At 48.9% G+C, this 21343-nt stretch overlaps 1 protein-coding gene across 3 annotated transcripts in view; it reads right to left on the reverse strand.

The window, feature by feature from the left end:
• SFXN5 (sideroflexin 5) overlaps positions 1-21343 on the reverse strand; it is a 96112-nt gene that overhangs the window by 65334 nt on the left and 9435 nt on the right. For 2 of the 3 annotated variants that reach the window (XM_066997048.1, XM_048081560.2), the window contains exons 2-3: positions 20792-20860; positions 10117-10194 (exon numbers count right to left, since the gene is read on the reverse strand). In XM_066997048.1, the coding sequence (XP_066853149.1) occupies positions 10117-10194; positions 20792-20860 (147 nt within the window). Of the gene's footprint in view, positions 1-10116; positions 10195-16137; positions 16813-20791; positions 20861-21343 lie in introns of those variants that run through there. The other variant, XM_066997049.1, reaches the window with a different exon arrangement.

The raw sequence follows: 21343 nt of genomic DNA on the forward strand, positions 1-21343 counted from the left end.
CTTTTGGCCAGCGGTGCTGTGGGACATTTCCATTTGCTTCTGCTGCTTCCACTTCCACTGCTTCTTGCAGTGCTTTTGGGAAGAAAGTCACATCTGTAGCACGTGCAGCTGGAGAGAAACGGCCACCCATGGCCCCACCACTGAAGCCCCGTTTGCTTAAACAGGAGGCCCATTCTAAACTAGAAGTGTTCTCATTGACATTATTTTGCTTGTATTTCAATATGCTTCTGACAGTTTTTTTTGTTTTCTTAACTTTTTTTTGTTACAGACGGGGACCTCCCAAGTGCCCGCTGCACTGCACTCTCCAACACATCACCCTCACTGCCAGCACCACATTTTTCTCTACTGCCTTCCTAATTATTAAAAGCATTTATGGTGGTCAGTCCGCTCCAGAATGCATCCCCAGAACCTCTCTGCTGTTAAGAGGAAACACTTATTTTCAGTATTTCACTACACTCAAACACCAGCGCCAAACCCAAAGCAGTTCAGTGCAGCACCTCCTGCTAAAACGCGTGCTGCTCTGCTCCGCTCCCCACCCCTACTCCCTTTCCCATGAGAGCAATCACGCATGCTTTGCATGGCTTTCTCCCACTTCTCTCCAGCTCCAGTCCTAAAACCCACATTCCCACTTCTTGAAAAGTGATATTTTACACAGAGACAAACGCACAGCACCATCTCCAGCCCAAGCATTCAGCTGGGGCTGTAAATGTACGGATTTACGGCGGTGGAATCCCAGACCTTTTGGCTCTGCATTTGACATGGCTGAAATGTCTGCAAACCTGGTGATGTGCTTAACCCTACCCACTAATATTTATGGAAATCTGATGTCTGGCTTTAGTAATAAACACGAAAAACAGAATAACATAACACACTGCCTGCACTTGCTCCTCAGGAGGAACTCTTACCAAAGGACCCTCCTCAGCCCCGCTCCTGGCGGTATTTACCTTAGAAAGGTTTTAGCTCTAAGGGGACAAAGCTCAAATAACACATGCATGGTGTAAATCACAACGTGTATCTACACATTTCCTGCACCTGGCACTGAAATAAATCAACAAAAGAGGCACCAGAAGCTACCGCCCTTCTTGGATGCCAATGGAAATCTCCTTCCCCATCCTAAGCACCATTACGTCCCAACGCCAGGAGCTGCTGCCCGTCTGCAGAACCACAAAACCTTTGAGAAAATGCAGGAGTTGAGGCTGAGACACCTGCCTGCACCGCAGGCGTTGGGAACCGGATCGGAAACCGCGAGCAATTCCCATGAAATACACAGATTTACACAGATACAAACCCAGTGTAGGTGGAAACAGAATCAAGTCCTCACCGATAAAAAAAGATAGCACTTAAATAACACTTTGCAGCTTTGCAGCACTCGATAAACATTAACTAATTAATCCTTACAGCATTCTACTGGAAAGATTTAAACAGAAGAAGCAGCACTCACAGAAAAGCATCGCTTACACCAGGGTTGGGGAAGGACTTGGATGCCATTACATGGTTTAAAGCACAGCTTTGGAAAGCAGGCTTGCTAATGCAGCTAGGTTGCTCGATATCAGATTTGTTTCAGCTTAGTTTAGCCATATGGAGTTTGCAAATCTAATCTGATTTGTAATCTAGATGTGAATTGAGATAAACTCTCCTAATCCTCAAATGATGAGATGAAGCAAAGCCAGTTTGTAACTGAGTAAGAACATCAGGGGTAGAATTTACAACAGTTTATTTAATGGGCATTAACCTCCAGCACTTCTGCCCGAGCTCCCCAGGTGCCTGCTGCCCTCGGATAATCTGGAAATGATGCCCTAAATGTTTGAGCCAGCATAAACCAGGCCACAGAGAACATTCAGGCTGCAGAAGAGAGAAGGTCCAAGCTCTGTCCTTGGAGCACCGAGCAGGCTGCTCGCTCGCAGAGACAAGGAAGCAGCAGGACAAGCGATATATCTGCGCTTTATTGTATCCTGCAAGAGACCAGAGGAAAAAAAGTACAGTTTACTGCAAATGGACCTCTTCGCTCTTCATCAACACTGTTAAGAAAAGCTATTATTCTGCAAAAGGGGTGCTGTTTAGCCTCTGATAGATTCATTGTTCTCTGCTGTGTCTGGGACAGCGTGAGCAGCTCTTCCCGCTGCTAACATGATTGAAGGAAGAACACAGTAATAAATATATGCCCATTAAGCCGGTGAGTCTCTTTTCACTTCACTGATACTAATGGGGAAGAAATGAAACAGTTTCAAAACAGCAAGTTGCCAAAGCTGCATTTGGAAAGGCTGAGGAGTGAGAAGTCACAACTGACACACCACAGTTCATGCTCCGCCAACGCTCGCAGGAAGGGGCTGGCTGGAGAATAGCGAGTGTCTGTCTCCAAGGGACCATTTCAAAAAGCTGCATCTTTCCTCTCACTACAGATCATTCAGTTTGGGGTGGTTTGCTGTTGGTTTTTTCCCCCCTCCGAACACCCCCCTTATGCTGAAGCTTTCAGACCAGAGTTGCAAAGGGTAAAAAACCACGTAATATTGCCGTCTCGCTGTTATCTTCATTTCTAACAAATAGATTTTTATGCATCTTAACCTATATGTATAAATAAACATACAGTCAAATGAACAAGGAGGTTTCCTGCAGCAGATCTAGGGACCTATGTCCTGAGGTCCCTTCCCACCTGAACCAGCCTGCGATCTGATGGCAGACAAAGAGGAAGGTGTGGATGGATCAAAACCTAAATATCTGGTGTCTTGGTGTCTCAGAGCTCCACGGATGTGTAGCAAACGATCAGGATGTTTAATTCTGGTCTTAAGAAACCCAGATACATGTCCTGCCTCCATCACAGACTTGCCTGACCCCCAGCAGCTGGAGCTGACGCGTGGCAGTGGCACCGCAGCCCCCCCCGTGCCTCCGTGTTTCAGGCACACAGGCACTGAGTGAGGTTCATGCAGAGCAGACAGAAAATATAGGGAGCTGCTCAACTCGACAAATGAAGCATTTTGGGAGGAGGGGAAGGGAGCTTTAGTTTTTATTAAGATCAGCTCTCTGAACCAGCTGTGCCAGTGCAAGCGAGCAAGGAGGTGGGAACACATGGCCAGGAGGAGAGGAGGCAGAGACATGGCAGTGCTGCCTTAGATCAGCTCACGCTGCCATGGCATCGCACTTTCCCTTGCAATATTCTGGGCACAGAACAAATTTGTACCAGTTTGCGGATAAAGTTCAGAGAACAAGAAATTCAATAGGTGCCACCTCTGTTGGGGGGGCAATGAAAGATGAAGTCATCTCCACGAGGCGAGCAGCAGCACGAGGGCTGCATTAGTTAATTGCGCAAGTTTTTAAACCTCTTATCGGTGCTGTGCTGACATGAAACAAACTCAGACCTTGCACGAAAAAAGCACCGCTCGCACTCGTGAGCCCTCGTTCCGCGCACACGAAGCACCCTCCGAGGCTCCTGCTGGCACGGCGCTATTCTGTGGCTCTTTGCCTCTCTCTGCTGGCAGGACCAAGGGGAAAAGCTGGGGCGCAGCCAGAGACCAGGACCAAAGGGACACAGGGGAGGTGGAGGAGGGCAGCAAATCTTCATCGCCGTATCTCTTAGACTGTATTCCAGTTCCTGGTTAACACCGGTTTTTAGGGCAGAGTGGTATGAGTCTACAAACAGGGCAAATCAGGGCTCTGATCCTAGCTGGACCCAGCCTGGTATCACACCAAATACTGAGCAGCAGCAGCACAGACACAGAAACAGCTCGGCAGCTATTTCTAACACCAATTTCAAAGGCAGAAAGAGACCTCCGGGCTCAGCGCACAACAGAAAGGACACGTTTTGCTGGGCTTGCTAGCTGTGTAGCTCAAGCATTACACTACTGCAGGGAATTTCAGCAATGAAAACGAAAGTATAGGGCATTCTGGGGAGAAAGCTAGAAGAAACGAGCAGTTCGTAAGAAAATCTCCCCAGCACTGATGCAGACCTTCAGCTGGTGCACTGCTGTGCCAGAACACCTTTGCCCACACCCCATGTTTGCCAACCATTCCCAGGGCTTTACTGTGCTCCTTCCCGCAGCACCAAGCGCGATCACCACACAGTGAAAAGCAGCTGTGTCATAAACCAGGCATGATTTAAATCCCTCTTTATCTGATAGCCGCCGAGTGCTGCTTCTCTTAACTTTTACCACCGCTGACATGCCAGCATCAATCTGTTCTTCCAATCTGTGCTGGTCTGTTGGACAGGTTGGGAAAGGGACTCACACACACAGAGGACACAGATGCAATCCTACAAATTAGTGAAAGAAGCCTGAGGATAAAGGACAAAAGCCACATCATTATGCCCGCAGTTGGTACAGCCTTTTGGTTTTGAGGATAAACCTCAGCACCGACGCTCCTGAGCTGGAGAAAACGTCCCCTTTTAAGCTCGGTGGCTCTTCACCCACGTTTATCAGGCTGATATTTGACAGCCACTGTTTTTATAGGAGAGTGCACTCCATCAAATGAAACCTTTTTACTCCAGCGGAGATTCCCTCCAGGAGGCAGTTGGGGGAATTGCCTGCCCTGTTTAGAATTGGATATGTTACAGTCTATACCTTCTGCTGCAAATTGGCTCCCGGTGCACTTGTGTGTGTCATTTTCACCTACCCACTCGCAGATCGCACCAGCCACCGGAGCTCCGTGCGAAGGGCCGGATCCTGCCAGCCCCGTCAGCTGCCGGTGGAAACCGGCACCAAAACCAGCTTGCAGCAGCGGCCTTTTAACACATCCTGCTCCCTCCGGTCCATAAGGACCACAAGCTGAAAAGGTCGCTCAAGTGTAATGAGAGCTCACCTAACGAGGAGCACCAAGTGCTGGAGAACGTACCAGGGAGATGAAGAAATCCCGACGGGAGAGCACTGACACAACGGTACCTACGGGGCTGGGGAAGATGGGACAACTGAGCTGGTTTCTTCCCTTAACACAAAGCCCACAAACCTCCCTTCTTGCCCTCTTTGTGGATCCTACAACTTCTCAGCTGGTCCCATCCGAAGGAGGAGAAGTGGGATAGCAGGGGACAGCAGCAGGGCCGTGCCAGCCCTTCCAGTGCACCTGACCCCTGCAGAAGGAGCTGAATAAAGGGCATCGATACACGCGGTTGCCAAACAGAACCAAAAAACAGAAGTTTACTAAACCCACGAGTACTCCTGAAGTTTTCCAAGCAGGATTTTTTTTTATTTCTAGGCAGAAGAATCTTCGTACTGGAAGGTTCTCATTCCGGTACGAGGAACAGCTGCTTCTTCCATCAAACACTTGTGAAGCCATGGGATCCAAACACCCAACACAGAGACACGCAGCACTCCCAAACCCCCCAGCAGAAGACCAAACCTCCCCAAAGCCTTCAGGGAATTTGTTCTCCCTGCATGTTTTACAGTTCTCACCATCTGGATGAAATATCTAACCCAAACGACCAAAAGAACAGAAATACACTCCAAATGGTGGCATTACCAAAAATATATATGTTTTTAAGAGAAAAAGCATGAAGTCATAAGAGCCTGTCAGGGAGGAGGCTTAATTACAGCGTGGGGTATTGCCACTACACAGAATGGTTTTGGTTGATGGGATTTTAATAAGCAGAAGTTAGAACCCAGCTACCCAGCTAAGCCAAACCAAGTCCGGCTGTCAAACGTTCAGAGAAAAAGTTGGGTAAATAAGCTGAGCTGAGGAGGAGGAGTTTGCAGCGTGTCTTCTTGCCCAAGTATACAGCACTGCATAAATAATCATCAGGCAGCTATTCATCCTCCGCTCTGCTGAGTGCCTAACTGAGACAGCAGCCACGGCAAAAGTCATCTTTTAAAAAACATTTTTCTAATATGGAAGAAAAGCTCTGTTTTCCCTCAATAAAAAGCTATCAGCAGTCTGGCAGCTATCGACAGTTAAGAGATTGATTCTTCATTTTTGCTAATGATGCCCAAGAAATAGGTTTTTACCACCTTGAGTTAATGGTCACGCTCCTGAGCGGTGAGATCACTCCAGTTCAAGAGCGAGCGCAAGAGCTGTGGGATTTTAGGCTGCCCAAAGAGGCTGGGGGGCTCCTACTTGGAGAGCTTCAGCAGCCGCCGGGATGTGGGGCTGGGCATCCTGCTTGGGTGCTCTGGGACCCTGGGATCTGGGACCCTGGGATCTGACCTGAAAGTAGCCGAGCTGGGAGTGGTGGTGCCTTTGAATCATTTCACGGAGAGCTGGAGCCAAGCCACGTTTCTTCTGGAATCTGGTTTAGAGATGGCCACGGGGAAGTGGAGCAAAGTAATATTATGGCTCTTCGGAGATTTTTTTTTCCTTCAGATGGTCCATAAATGTTCCACTTCAGCACATTTTGAAAAACCTGCTCTGGAAGTGCCGAAGAGAAAGCCTAGTCCTACAAGAGCCCTGTCAAGAAGATAAGCGTTGAGGAGACACTTGGCGTTACATAGCTTTAGGCTTCTACATTTTCCATTTCTCAGGCAGTAAAACCATTTCAGCGAGCAATAGAGATTGTGCTGAGCTGTTGTTATGCTTTCAGCTACTGCCTGCCATCCTTCCTGAGAACCATGAGTTTCCGAATGAGGGGAAAAAAAAGGAGTTTGAACACTGTCAAACGCGCCGCACCACAAAAGCGGATCAGTCAGGAGATTAGCGAAGCGGCTCTGTCAAAACAACTCGTCTTCTCCATCTCGAAGCTGATATTTGAGGGGGGCTGGTGGGTTGTTCGGGAAGCTAATACATTAAAACTCTGCCCAAAGTCTTATTTTAAAGGCTCCTAAGGCGATTATGACTTTAATGGTGATTGTGAAGCCCAGCAGCCCATTCAGACATCTCGTCTACCCACATGCCTTACCCAGTCTGTGGACGCAGAGCCCGTTACATGGGTAGAGATTCCACCTCTAAGGGGCTCCAGCAACCAAACCCTCTGGATGAGCTCTTAAAACAAAGCAGATAAAGTTGAATGTTCTGCTCTTGAGCTTCACATGAACCTCTGCCCAGCCTTTTTGACCGTACAACTCAAATAGGGCATCAGCCCCTCTCACACCACGATGTTAGGTGAGCCAAGCAGGTACCCAAGTACATTCTTCCTGCCTACAACAAACACCGGGTGACTAGCTCTGTTCAGTCAAAAAGGATTCAAATAAATAAATAAATAAATAAATAACCTTTCAGTCAAAAGAATCAAGTTACCTCTCATCTGCTGGTCTTCTGCCAGCACGTGGCAACTCCACCAGTGCCTCAGAGGCGTGCGAGACCTACCCGGTCATGTAAAATCAGGTGGCTCCCTCTTTTATTCCAACCTCAGCCGATGCACGTGAGGCACCCGCCGCAAAATGGGCTCCTCGTAGAGCAGCCTCGCTTCTTTTTCCCAAATTAGCCTGGAAGAACTGTTAATGCCCTGATGCCCGAGCCCATCCTGCAGCTCGTGGTGCATGGAGAAGCCACAGAAATGGTAAAACTGAGCTCGGGGAAAGTAAAATAGGACTCTCCGGGCACCTTTGGTTCCCGAGGGGGAAATCTGGGGTGAAATCCATGCAAGCGAGGTGTTTCCCCTCCCCCAGAGCGATCAGCCAGCACATCGTATGTTCTGCAAAGGCACCGGCAATTAATGAGACACGTCCAGCTGTGTGTATCTGGCACTCTCGTACTCAGCTCAGCACCGGCAAGCTTCCAGCTCCTCAGCTCCCCCTGCGTGCTCCCCTCCAGCCTCTGAGATGGAAACCAGCGGGTGCCTACAGGAAGGGTTCATTTCTGAACTGGTGGCTCTGCTCGAGAGGAGGAAGACATTCCACCCGTTTAGCGACAATGCTTCTCTCACCAAAGACGACCTAGAGCCAGATTTTGAGGATTTTCCCCTGCTTTCGCTGCAAGGATATGCACGCAAGTAGCTTGTTCAAGCCACCCAAAAGCGTGTGGAGGAGGAGAAGAGTGCTCAGACACACAGGGCTGAGGTTTTTCAGGTGTGCCCAGAGGAGCAGCACAGCCTGAAAGCCACACCGATCCCTCATCCCCTTCAGGTCCTCCCAGCTGACCCCTATCGGAGCGGTTTCGACACCAGAAGCGAACAGTCCAGTTTCACAGGCTCGCTGGGATCTACCCACGGCTTGCTCGCCTTTCCCTGCGGTTTTCTTTAATTAACACTGCAAAGAACAGTAAAACACAGCAACAGGCACATGCTGCAATCCCATGCCAGGCTCCTCCTGGGAGAGCTCCTTTATCCCACAGTCAGCAGAAGCTACTTAAACCCCTACCAATATAATCGACATTGCGATGAAAGCAAACTGTGTCAAGATTTTACTACAAAAAATATTGTTTTTAAAACCGATGTGCTAACGTTTCTCTAGGAAAGACATTTCTGGCATCATTTTCTCTTTCCTCCTCTGCCCCATACCTTTATTTTCCACTTGAAACCCTCTGGCTTGTATAATAAGGTTCGCCTCCCGCTTACACTGTCCTGACTGAAGGAAACAAAAAATGTGAGGCTTCTGCTTGCTCTCTCTCAGTGCAATTCTGAATGAACTCTGGGTACATCCTAGGCTTGTCACTACGCAGACCCAAAATGTAGGTCAAAAGTCTGCGTGGTTTGCCTCAGCAAATGACTTCACTTCATCTGCCTGAAGGCAGATGGGAACTGAGTCATCTGCTGCTGCATCATTCTTTGCTTTGCTGCTTCCCTCAGCCCCGGTTGCTTTTTTCTTACCATCAGATTACGGGTGACTGCAGGCACTGATATCAAAAGACCAGGAAAGCAATGCCTTGTCTTGCACATTGCACAGGGAGGGGATATCTCCTGTTTATTCTTCATTAAAGCCGTGCTTTTTTCCCAAAACAGCACCCACCACATACGCTGCCAAGCTCTAGAGTGAATTCAAATGTCTTTTTTTTTTTTCATTTATCTGCTATAGCCATCTTTCATGAGAATAAGCTATTATACACGAGCATTAAAAGAAATAAAGGGGTTATTTGACCTGCGGGCTGTAGGACAAGAGCACAGTACCACTTCCATCACTGTCTGCACGGGAGGTGCACGGGTCCTTTGCCATGGCTGCTTCGTACAGCTCCTGTCTGCCATCTGTGCAGCTCTGCGTTACCTTACACTACGTGGGGCTCAAGGCTTTTGTGCTAGATGCACAAACACACACCGCAGTAAAGCCCCTGGCTTGGTGCTATGGTCAGGTGTGCACATGTGGATGAATAAGGAAAAGAGTACGAGATATAAATACCTGCATCTGCAAGAACAAGGCTCAGAAAGCAGTCTGGCTCCTCTGCAATACTTATCCGCGCTTTCACGAGTTCTATGTGTTCATAAAGATTTGATAAATGTTCAGAAAAGAGGACTGACAGGGTCATGGAGAGATCACCCAACCCATCCCTCTGTCCCAAAGCAGAATCAGGTTTTACCAAAAACGACCCTTCTCTCAGCAGCTATCTAAGCCATGCTATGGTCTTGGCATCAGCGTGGTTTTTGCAACTTGAGCAAGTCTAATCCACGCCTCCATCCCAACTCCAGGCACATTACCCAATAAAAAGTACCACTACTGAATGTATAACCTACAACGTGAGGATATCCACAGGGTTATGTGTAGCCCAAACAAGTTATTCCAGTGAAGAAATGGTAATTATTATAACCAACAGGAATGCAGTAGAAGAGGGTGCTGATGCATCACTGCTGCTGGTGCAAGAACCCACAAACCTGACCACAAGGTTTCCCTCACCTAAAATGAAAACTATTTTTTTTTCTTCAATTCTGCAAGCCCATTTTGCAAGGGGAAGGGAAGCAATAGTGTTGGCCAAAGGTAGTCAACAACTGTGCAAGTCAGAAAACCCAACATTTTGACTTGTTCTAAAGACAATTTTTGTATGCTCATAGCAGACCCCTTGCTATCGTTTCTGTTCAGCAACATTTATACCGGGGGAACTTCCAAACAATCAAAATTTTCTCCAATGTGCTGGCAGTTGAGCTGCAAAGGACCCGAGGAACCACTGGAGCAGGCAGCAATCAGCTCAACAGAGCCAATCTGGGATTTTTCCATTGGAAACACCAAAAACGTTCTGCAGCAGTGCATTCACTGCAGACGCAGCTTGAAGCACCACCTCATCCCCCCTCTTTAGGCTGCACGAAGCAGTAGAAGTGTAAGAAAGGCTTTTTCCTCTCACCTCTTTGTTGGTGACTCCCGGGGGCAAAGTCCCATGCTTGTAATCCTCCAGCAGCTGCACAGCTTCCTTCAGGCGACTCTGCGAACACAAGAAGCACGGGTTGCAACTTCTGCTCCACACTGAAGCGTTTTATTGAGGGCAATGGACTCAAGCTATAAAATCCTATCTTCTTTCACGAAAACCTTATGATGGGTCCTTTTATAAATTTACACACGATATAAAAGAGATGCGTGGACATTTGCTTTGCTGGTTGGCACAGCCTTGCTGTTTGGTACCTAACCATACATGTAGTATAGAGGAAGAGGGGGGGAAAAAAAAAAAAAAGGAAAAAAGAGAAAATACAGAAAGTCCCCTTTGCAGTGCCTCTGGAGGAGGCATCATACAAACCTGACGGTCTTCACTGAGACCTGATAAACCTCGGAGCAGAATGAGTTCTCCCTTGAAGGTAGAAAATGGATGGGTATGCTACGTTATGCCCTAAGGCGTCCGCTTTACCCTAACTCAGAAATCGGTATTACTCCACGTGAGCTCTCAGATGAATATTTCCTGGTGATATCGACAGGGAAACCCCTCAACACAGCTGCTGCTTTGCCCCCTGCCCTCGCCTAGCACATGTCTCCAGAGGGATGAGCGAGGCAGGTGCTGGCACACGTGCAGCACCACCACTGGGGACTCAGCACCCACAGAGAAGCGACACCGCAGCAAGCTGCGGCCCGATCTCAGCAGAGCTGTGCGGAGACCAGCAGCTGTACTGCCTCCGGCACCGACCGGCACGCAAGGCAATGCCCCAGCACCACTTTGTAACTGCATGCTGAAGTTCAAGTCACTTCATCCTACATTCTGTGACGCTTTCCTGTACTTCAGAGAGACATCGGAGCGCCACTGCACTGAGCTGTGCTGCTTTTCCACGGGACTGTTACATATTCGTGCAGAGGGGGTTTGTGCAACCAGCCTTCTTCTCTCTAAGAACACCACGAGAAGTCATCAGTGCAAATAAAGTGAAAATCTGACCCTCAGTGAGCACGCCTGTGAAATACCCTAGCAAATAAATGGATGTGTAAGTGAAGATCTTCTTCACATTGCGAAAAAATAGAAGGATAAATGCATTTCACATGTTCAGGTGATCACAGGAGCACTAAGCCTTGCTACCAGCCTGGCAGAATCATACACGTACTTCCAGGACAGTTACTCATATATTTATATAAAAGGTTTTCTGCCGTTGAAGCTAAGTTTATATACTTAATATGTATATATATAATTTATGTAAGTTTATACAAATTTATATAAAACCATGTCTAAACATATTTTTTAAAATCCTTTACATATATAGAGCGCTTGAACTAAAAAGCCACAGGACAGGCAAGTACAGCTTCTTTACTCCAAGCTACAGAGGAACAAGGCAGGATACAAACAGCTGTTTCGGTGGGGTTAAATCTGCTCATCCAAGCCTGCAGAAGGCACCAGATCGCCGAGCAGTGCCTCCCAACTATCTGAAGCCAAACAAATCACTCAGCTGAGCATTTTCAAAGGACTCCTGCAGGTTATCTGCCACCCAGATGAATAACACCGCCTTCAGTTTGATGTTTCTGCACTGGCTGTTGTTTTGGCACCTTCTACAATACTTGTTCTGTATTTATGAAGTGTCCCCTGGCACATTTAGCAGCGTGCAGCCAGACTGCAGCTCCCCTGGAGCCCCGTGGTTTCGGCGCAGCGGTGCCACGGCGCAAGGCGAGCATCCTCCGGCTCCGTACGCACCGCAGTGCACAGGAGGGCTGCAGGAGAATCCTGCTCCGCCTTTCATCCAAACTTCAAAGACTCCTTTGTGGTTCCCTTGGAAGTGCCAGCAGTTATGCCGGCCTGAAAGCGGCGACTCCTGAGTGCCTGTTGTCTTTAAAACTCCTGGCACACCAGGGGAAAGTGGCGATTCCTTCATGTCCTGGGGCGAGCGCGTTGCCCCTGGACCTGTGGCTGTTTTCACATGGGCTGAGCTCGCATCCTCACATCACACGTGTCCAGCCCTGGCACTTCGTGTGCCTGCAGTTCGTTCCTACCTGTTCCTGGCCTTGGAGATGACGCTCGCAGGTTTGAGTGCTGACGCCGAGGTCAGTGCTACCACCCGAGGCTCTCCAGTGTCACTAGACACACGTAACAAGTGACAGTTTTCCCGTTTTCTGCCCGATTTCTGTGTTTTCAGCCTGAGCAGGCTCCCTCTGACTGAGCCTGTTCCTCGCTCCGTGCCCGAGATGCCCCGTGGGAAGGGCTGCTGGGTGTCCTTACGCTCCACCGCGCCACGTGCCGAGGGCTTCAGGAGGTGGCCTGGGCTGCTCTCACCAGGCAGAACATGGACCCACTCAGGTCCTGGCATCATCCTCGACTTGTAGCACACTCATCGCCCACCCCGAGGGGCTCCAGGTCACACGGAGAGCACAAAGGATGTCCAGGAAAGACAGCGAAGACCAAATGCGGACTGTGTTTCAGTGGCAGGCACGAGAGCTTCTTTTGCTCTTCTATACCCATTTTTGGGGGGGCATTAAGGTTGGAAAACTGTGCCAGGGGGGTTTTGTGGTGGTGGCAGTGGGTTTTTTCCTCCGGCTTTCACAAAGGGTTTTGAAGATGAGTAACGAGCAAGTTTGAGAACCTCCCCCTTCTTCAAAGGCTAGGCAGTCACCTATCTCGCCTACAAAGAGTGGAAACCCTCTGCCTTCCCCCATGAAACAGAGAATAATTTTAAAGATAAAAGCTTCACCATCGGCACAGAAGAAGCAGCCACCTAACTCCAACTTTCTCCAACAGCAGCCATACGCAGATGCACGGGGAAAATCAAGAACAAGGCAAGCAGGAACCAGGTTTCCCCCAAGCAGCTTCCCAACCTCCCGCTGCCTTCAGCCAAGGCAGACGAGCTTTCTGTGGATCCAGCCACCTTCAGGGCATTTCTCTTCCAGCTGCTCGTTCAGCATCCCCTCGAAGCGAAACGCCAGCATCCAAGGAGACTGAACGGCCACGGTGTAGGCAGCAGCTATCGCTTGTGTCCTAACCCTCAGCCCCCTCCTCCCTTTAAGAGGGTTTAAGCCAAGTGCTCTCGATGTTGGGCGGAAAGGAAGGGTTATGAATTAGGACGGCATTGCCCGGGGAGGCAGTGCTGGGATGGGCTGTTCTTCCAGAAGGACAGGGATCTCGTACAGGAAGGAAAGTCGGCCTTGAGAAATGAACGCCTGGGACGAGATCCAACGGCACAACCACGTGGCCGAGCACTTCTGGGCTGGCCCGAATTTCTGCCAGGCCCTTGGGAGCTGGAAACGACCCACGAGAGGCAAGAGCACGGGCTGGTCACCACGAAACTGCGAAGCAAAGTAGCACCATGAAAAATAAATAGGATTTTTAGGATGAACAACAGTTATACAAGGCTGTAACAGGACGCTAGCCTCTTCTAGTTCTTGGTAGCTCCTCGTCTTAACAGCCCCATGGTTGTTATCCCATATTAGCTCATGTAGGAAAAGCCATTACCTCACCTGAACACCAATAAAACATAATTGTATATAGGATTTTAGATATTCCGATAATCCAGAGGTGAAAAAACAGAGACACCTGACTGCCTAACGACCGCAGAGCCGGGAAAGACAACCCTCCTTGCCTCCAAAGCTGGGAAATCAACCAGCGATGCCAGCACAACATTCTGGAGAGCCATTTGGGCTCATTATCGGGACGGTTTTCTGCCGCTGAAATTACCTACGCTGTGTGTCTTGCAAATTATCTACACAGAACAGCATGTAACTCTGAATGAAAAACTGGAAGTAAGAGATGAATGGGTCTGTGTTCTATTTTTTTCCTCCTTCTCTTGAGGAAATCTTAGTAGTTACTATAACAACCCTGGCCAGATCCCATCTTGTTTGGTGTGGTAACAAACAGAAAACAAAAAAGCCCGATTTCGCTTTTAAAAAATCGCACTCTTCATGAATTTCCCCTTTCAGCTCGGTGCGGGGAGAGGGGAACTTTCTCAAAGAAAAGTCCCAGGCCAACGCTGCTGATGGCTCCTGAGATTGACCAAAAAAATGGTGCAGAAAGCAAGCAAAAACGTTAAACGCAAGGACCCCGCTAAGGAGCTGCCTTTCACGCAGCTTAGAGGTCTTCAGATACTTTCAGCAAACAACTCGGCCTCAAAATTTTGTTAGGGAAAATGCCCGGTTGCCTCGTTCCCCTTCAAGAAAAGCCAAACGTGCTCTTTTAACTAAAGCCTCCAGAAAAACAACAGCGACAAAACCCAACAACAACAAAAACCCGGGAACTTTTCTGCACGCAGCAGCTCAAGATGCCAAGCAGCTCCACTCCCTAGCTTGCAGCACGAGAAATCATTATTAAGAGAGTTGGTAGTGTCTAGGATGACACTGCTTTTCCCTTTTAACAAGGGGAGAGTGAGGTCTGCCTACAAGGTCACGCTACCATTTCAATATTTATTGTTGCTTGCTTCTTCTACTGATATCTGTAGGAAGAAGTGTTACTGGAATTTTTACAGCATCGCTTAAAAAAAAAAAAAAAAAGCGCAACCACAGTTTTTACTCGGATGTATCATTTCCTTCATCCCCCCTTTCCTCGTAAAAACTAGAGCACTTCTAGTGGTGGATCGCGGGGTCTCAGCTCTCACAATAGGGTGCTAGACGGACCATCTGCACCCAGGGAGCGTTCTCACCAACCCCGGCCCAGAAGCGGTGCCAGGGATCCACCGAGCTCAGCGACTCGGCCGCGCACAAACTCCCCTCTTCGTGCCCCAGCACCGCAGCCGAAGCCCCGTCCGTGCACCTGGGGGACACCACCCAGCACAGCGCCTCGTTGCAGAAGGGCTCAGTCTCTGCCTCACATGAACACGGCCCCAAAAAGCCTTGAGAGCTACAGCTCAGCTCCTTAATAAGCGTGCCCTGGGCTCCCACTGATCCATATGCCTGGGTTTCATGGTTACAGCTGCGCTACTGAAGAAGCCCAGGCATGAGGCTGCAAACAAACATCAGTCCCGGTCAGATGTCGGCACCATCTCTAGCACGGCTTTGACTCAGACCAACCAGCCCTCTCCCAGGCAATCCCCAGTCGTGGTCTGGGAGTTACCGCAGGCCAGGAGCGCTGCCAGCAGGCTCCTTTTGGGGAGTAAGAGAACTCAGCCGCACGGCACAAGCCTCACCAGCTGACTGCACGGCCAAAATCCAGTCCCTGGCTCAGGCTGGCTAACTAGTTTAGCTGTGACCCTGAGTTTTCAGAGCAAAGAACAAATATAACCTGTGCTGCCTTGACTCAGGGCAACAGGTATTGACCCAGCAGGTCACTGCCCAAAACACACTTGCAGGAGTCCGTTGGAAGAAGAATTGGTCTTTGTAGAGAGAGTGGCTGAAGGATCACATTATTAGGGGCTTTGGTGCTCCAAAGAAAGGAGGAGAAAGAACAAACCCGAAGATGCCAGCAGGACCTAAGCCCTCACCATGCTGAGCTGATGGCCACTGCCAGCAACCCATCGGTGGCACCCCCACGTCCCTCGTGGCCATGGCTTCAGCGCTCCAGTGAGACAGAGGACAACTGCGTTGGGTCCCACGGACGACTGCGCACGTGTGTAAATTTATATATTCGTACCAGACACCTCCTTCCAGCACGTGAGCTCTTCTCCTCTTTTTTCACCTTGCCCCCCGCGCGCGAGGGCACGCCTATTCCGTCTCCAAGATCTGCGCCTCCTCTCCTCTTGGATCTCAGCTGATGCCTACACATGGCTCAGAGCTGCCTCCAGAACCCCATATGTGCACAGAGAGACCAGAATAACAGTCATTATGCCAGAAGCACTACAACATTGCTGTTACAGAATCAACAGAGAGAGAGGCGGGTTTTGCACTCCAGCCTTTTAAGACAACGCAGCGATGGGACAGGGCTCGCCGAGACAGCTTGCGCCTCGCTCTGCTTGACCGGGGCTGGTGCTGGTGTCAGCCCCGCGCCGACCGCTGCCTGCCTGCGAGCTCTGCTGGTCCCAGGATCCGACCAGCCACGACTTACTTGGCACTCGATCCGAAGCAAGAGTCTCCTGGCCACCAGCGCCACAAACTCAAGGCGGGATTCGGGAATCCAGCTGTGCTCTGCCATCAGCAGCTCCCGGCTTCGTCTCACTGCTCTGCGGATGATCCATACGGCAGACTTGACTCCAGCTGGCCCTATTGTATTGGATCTACAGTGACAGACAACAGGAGCCAGAAACTTTTTGTTCAAGTAGAGCCAGCAGATGTGACACTGAATAAACACAGACAGTCAATCTGCTGAGTAAGAAGGTATCGTTCATATAAATAACATACATCTAATCCTGCTTCCATTTTAAACCCAAATATGGGAATGCAAGATGCTCGGCGCTCTGTAGATTTATGCTCTGAACAATGAGATAAAGTAAAGGCAGATAACACGCAGCTCGGTTTCATTCTCATGTCGCTTTTGCTTTGAATCGTTATCGGATCCACAGCTTTCCCCACCAAGAGCTTCCCGCAGAGCGTTAACAGTCTGTCCAGGCTGATGTCAGATGGGATAAGTTAGCCTCATAAAAATATCTGCCAGTCCCTCCTGCTTCTCCCGATGGACCTTAATTACGGAGCAATTAAAAGCTTTACTCCAATCGTTTTAACCTCACACGTTTGGGAAACAGGCGTCGCACCCACCGAGGGGTTTCTCGTGGTCTCAGCAACAGGCCTTGTTGGGCTTGACCTCTGAAATGACACATTTTCTGCTGGTTGGAAATGCCTGCGAATTTGCAGCTGCAAAATAAACTATTTCATTAGAAAGCTAGCCACGAGATGGATTAGCACACGAGAACTTCTCCTCTTCAGAGAGCACAGGCCATGCTGACACGGGCTTGGTGCCCTGTTGCAATACCCTCTGCAGTTAGAAAGCAAGTGGAATTGGTAGGTGAGTTACAGATATTGTTCTACCAGAAACCCTTTAATATAAACCCAAAGAAACTGGTGTTCAACTGCCCCTGCCCCGCACAAGCACGCGCTTTTTGCAAGTTCAGACTTCAATACTCCAACATTTGGCACGCATCCCTTGAGGATGAGTGCTTAAGAACCTCTAAAAGAGGAGGAAGTTTTTAACCGAGTTAAGAATTTGCTTTATTTAAAAAAAAAAAACAAATGAGTTAGAGAGGACTGTCATTGAGACTAATTATACTTGATATCGCTGTGCTGGGTTTCTCCCACTCCGCGGAATCGCTGTATCCTTCCCCAGAGCACAGCCACCAGTAGGATGCAAGGATGCAACACACAGCAATTAAAAAAAGGACACAGGAAAAAAAAATAAATAAATTATTACATTTCCCAGCCTCTTCCATGGGATTAACCTCCGTTCTCATTAGAGGCTCATTTATCTACTTTTTTCCATTCGCCAGCGAGCTCCTCCAAGACAAACAGCAATCGGTTTGTTCCCCGAGAACCCCGGGCCTGAACGATGCAGCCATCTGTCAGGGGAAGGAGCTCTCCGTCAGCGGCTGCTTTTTCATCAAACCCTTTTAGATTTTAATTTGCCACTTAAATCACCAAGTGAAACCAAACAGCTTTCAGCTCCACGCGTACGCACGCGAAGCATTTTGAAGCACGAGATCAGATACACAGAGCCCAGCCAAGCAGCTTTCGTGTTCGGAGAGGTGCTTCCCGTGCCCCCAGGTGTTGGTATCTGCTTGGCCAAGACGCTTCCCAAGGGAGGAAGGGCTCATGTGGACCTCACAAAATGCACTGCAGAAGGTTTCGTGAAGCATTACTGTTATTAACTCAAACCCCCAAGGGAAATGGACGAGGGTATTCCCTTCCTTGGGCAGCCACCAAGCCATTCCTGAAGACCACGGATGTCAAAGCCATGATTTTTAGACCCCACAGAAGGAAAACAAACCTCTCTCGTTTGTTGGGGTTCTGTTTGGGGTCCAGAACTGCTTGAGTTCCCTGGATTTTCCTCTTTTTTTTTTTTTTTTTTCTTCTTGTGTCTCACCTTCTCAAGAAGAATCACATCAAGAGAGCCTCTGGAAAAATTAAATTATGCCACCCGATGGCCCTCCACCCGCAACCTTACCAACCCCTCCAAAAACTTCCAACAATTTGAAAAGGGAACAGCGGGAAGGTAGAAAAGCATGCAACTGAGCTAAAGGAGGGATCATCTCGTTTAAGTCCAGAGCAGTTCTCCAACTCGCAGGTGGCTTACCCAAATTTAAGACACCCCCTCTATTGAACAGGCAGCAGGAGCGAGGTAATTGCCCTCAAATGCAGAAGAGATTCAGCCCTTTGAAAGCAAGAAATTCATGATTTCTTGTGAAACCATGGGAAAAGGGTAGCCTGCCAGGATCCTAACCGAGCTGTTTTCATTCTGGGAGCGAAACTGATAGCGAAACACACCGACAGAGTTACGGGCTTGGGGTACACGGCGAGACCAGACCGAGTTCCAGTGCTCAAACTACTTAAGCTTTTTCATCATACTACCACAACTAGAGCGTAAAATCCATCCCAAATGGGAACACACGAGATTTTCTTAAACCCATAGCGTAGCTGCAAGAAGTAGAAGCGCTAACTCGATCAAGTTCAAACGTATCTCCCCACTTCAGGGACACACAAGAGGTAGGTTTGAGAATTCTGTATTTTGTCTGCATTAATGCCATTGTAAAAACTAAGAGTTTGGTCTTGTATCGTACGTTAGCCAGCTGAATAAAAACACACATGCTATAGATTTAAATGGAGATTTGAGAATGAGCATTATTAAAACACGTAACCACTCCCAAAGTAAGAGAAATTTATCCAAGCAGAACTGGATGGATTATCTTCACCCCACAGAACTTTCCTCCAAAAAGAGAACAAGAAAATAACCTGTGGCATAACAAAACACACCAAAAAGATGGCCGGGAGAAAGGTGAGCAGAACCACCTGCATCTTTTGTCCCACCAGCAGAACCTCTCTTCCACAAGACCTCCTGGTGCAGCCCCAGGACCTGTGTCCCTCCCCAAAAATCCGCAGCACGTCCTGCCCCGCGCTCTGTGCCCCGGGGCAGCCGGCTGGGAAGCAGAGTGCTCACCTGCAGTTGGAAACCAGCCGGTCACAGCTCTGCAGAGCTTTCCAATGCATACTAACCCGGAGAGAGAGCGGTGTTTCAATGCTTGCCTAGACCCAGGTATTTCCGAGCCTGTTTCCCCACCGCCTTTAGATGCTTAATTAGCGTTCTCAGCAGATTACAGAAATGGTCGAAGAGTTTCTCTCCCTCCTCTAACCTCCGCTTCCCTTTTGCACGTGCTCTTCGTCGCTCCGACGAGCATCATTAGGTAGCGCAGGCTCTCTGCATCAGCTTCTGAATTTCAGGATCAAAAGCATGAAAACGGAGAGGGAAGGCTCACAAGCTACACCCAGCAGCCTCTGCCTCACAAGTGCACAGTGCAGGATTCGCACGCTCCCACGCCTCCACCACACACTGCGTTGCTCTTAACACCAAGTTTCTGCGAGGGAACAGCAGCACCAAGCCTTCAACGCGTAGTTAACGGGTTTGGATTCTGACCTGGGTGCTTACACTCTCCCTAAACAGGAGCTCTAGCACCTGCAAAGCGCCCTGGATCCTCAGGTTGGGATTTTCATTCCTTTTTATCATGAGACATGAGGGCTAACAGCATCCTTCTCGAGTCACGATGTTCTTTTCAAAGCGGCCACCTCCCCACGCTGAGCTCTGTATCAAGGATGGTGGCTTTTGAAAACTGATTTCCTATTTGATCTGAACCTGTGCTTTTACAAATGCAAGTATAATCTTCCATCTGATGGTGTACAGCTGTTTTATTGTCTGCAGTTCTCCTGAGCACGCATCCAAAAGGTACTCAGAACTACACAACACATTTTAGCCTTGTGTTTTTGAAAAAAAGCTAGCTGATTTGGGGAAAAAAAGAATTATTTAATGTTACAGCATATCTCTTCCTCTCCCCCCTCCAGTGTGTAAGGAACTGGACTCAGTCCATCACAAGGCTGTAGTGGAGAGATCAGCTCCCAGTGTTCTGAGAACTAGGCAAAAAAAAGAGAGAAAAAAAAGGAAAAAATCTGGCCATCAGGCAGGATTTAAAACCACCAGCAGAAAGAGATCTTCTAAGGGATTTCTTACAATTAGCTGACGATTTTATGAAAGCGGAGAAATGCAATAACACTGGACAACACTAAAAGAAATACAAACAGGCCAGGAACTCTAAAGCTTGTTAAAAACAGGATAATAACTAAGGAAAAACTACTGCACCTTGCTCAGAAAAAGTCTTCTTGAGCAGCCACTGAAAATCTGCGGCTTGTGCCCCCCCAGCTCACATCCTCCACCAAGCACTAGGATTTGCTCTCTCCTCTACTCACCCGTATTTTTTTTTCCATGAAAATTTGTATAAGTTTTCCCTCTGAGAAGGCTGCATCTGGCCACTGGGTCCGATCAGCCCAGGGGCTCGGCGGACACAGAGGGAGAGGGGCAGAATGAGCCGTGCGGATTCACCAGTGGCTAATACAGCAAGCTGCTGCTCAGCCCTATCAGGGCTTGGCCGGGCAATCAATCACCTGCGAGACACAAACCCACTGGAAACCCGGCTTCCTTACCGCTGCCGCTCACAGGAGAAACTGTTTTCAATCCAAACCTGTCTAATAAAGAGTGCTTTTGAGAAAGCAAGGGGCATGCACCTTACCTCAGTAACAAAGAGAGTGCGCGGATCGATGATGTCCAAGAAGTGCCTGAATCTGCCATAAAACGAAGTCTGGAAGAGAAGAACAAACAAAATGTGCTCGGTTAGAAACTGCCTTTCATCTTCTGCGCAAAAATAACTTATTTCCTCCGCACAACTAAGTAGCAGCTGAAAAGCAATGGCAGAAAAGCTGTTCGCTATAACGATAGGAGGTCTGGAAGGAGGAGACGAGGACTTCAGCCCGGGGTTGCTCCTAAGGCAATACCGCTACAGATGCTTTAATGAAGGGATGCTATCAAGCTGCTAAAATACCTCTGCTCTGTCCCAAAAAGAAGCACTGCCTGCTTTGCCTTCCCCGTGGGACTGACGGGAGATGCCTCGTGCCCGGGGAGTGTCCAGGCAAGGCTCCAGACCTGGCGGTGCTGCTGAAGGAAGCCCCAGCCCGTGGGGTCTTCAGCACCACTGTGAGCTGCTCCTCCTCATCCCACTCCTCCCGAGGCAGGCGAGTGATGGGACTGAGCACAAAGCCAGTTTCATGCCTCAGGTTCACTGCAG

Source organism: Anser cygnoides, chromosome 4 (genome assembly GCF_040182565.1).
Source record: "Anser cygnoides isolate HZ-2024a breed goose chromosome 4, Taihu_goose_T2T_genome, whole genome shotgun sequence".
Lineage (NCBI taxonomy): Eukaryota > Metazoa > Chordata > Aves > Anseriformes > Anatidae > Anser > Anser cygnoides.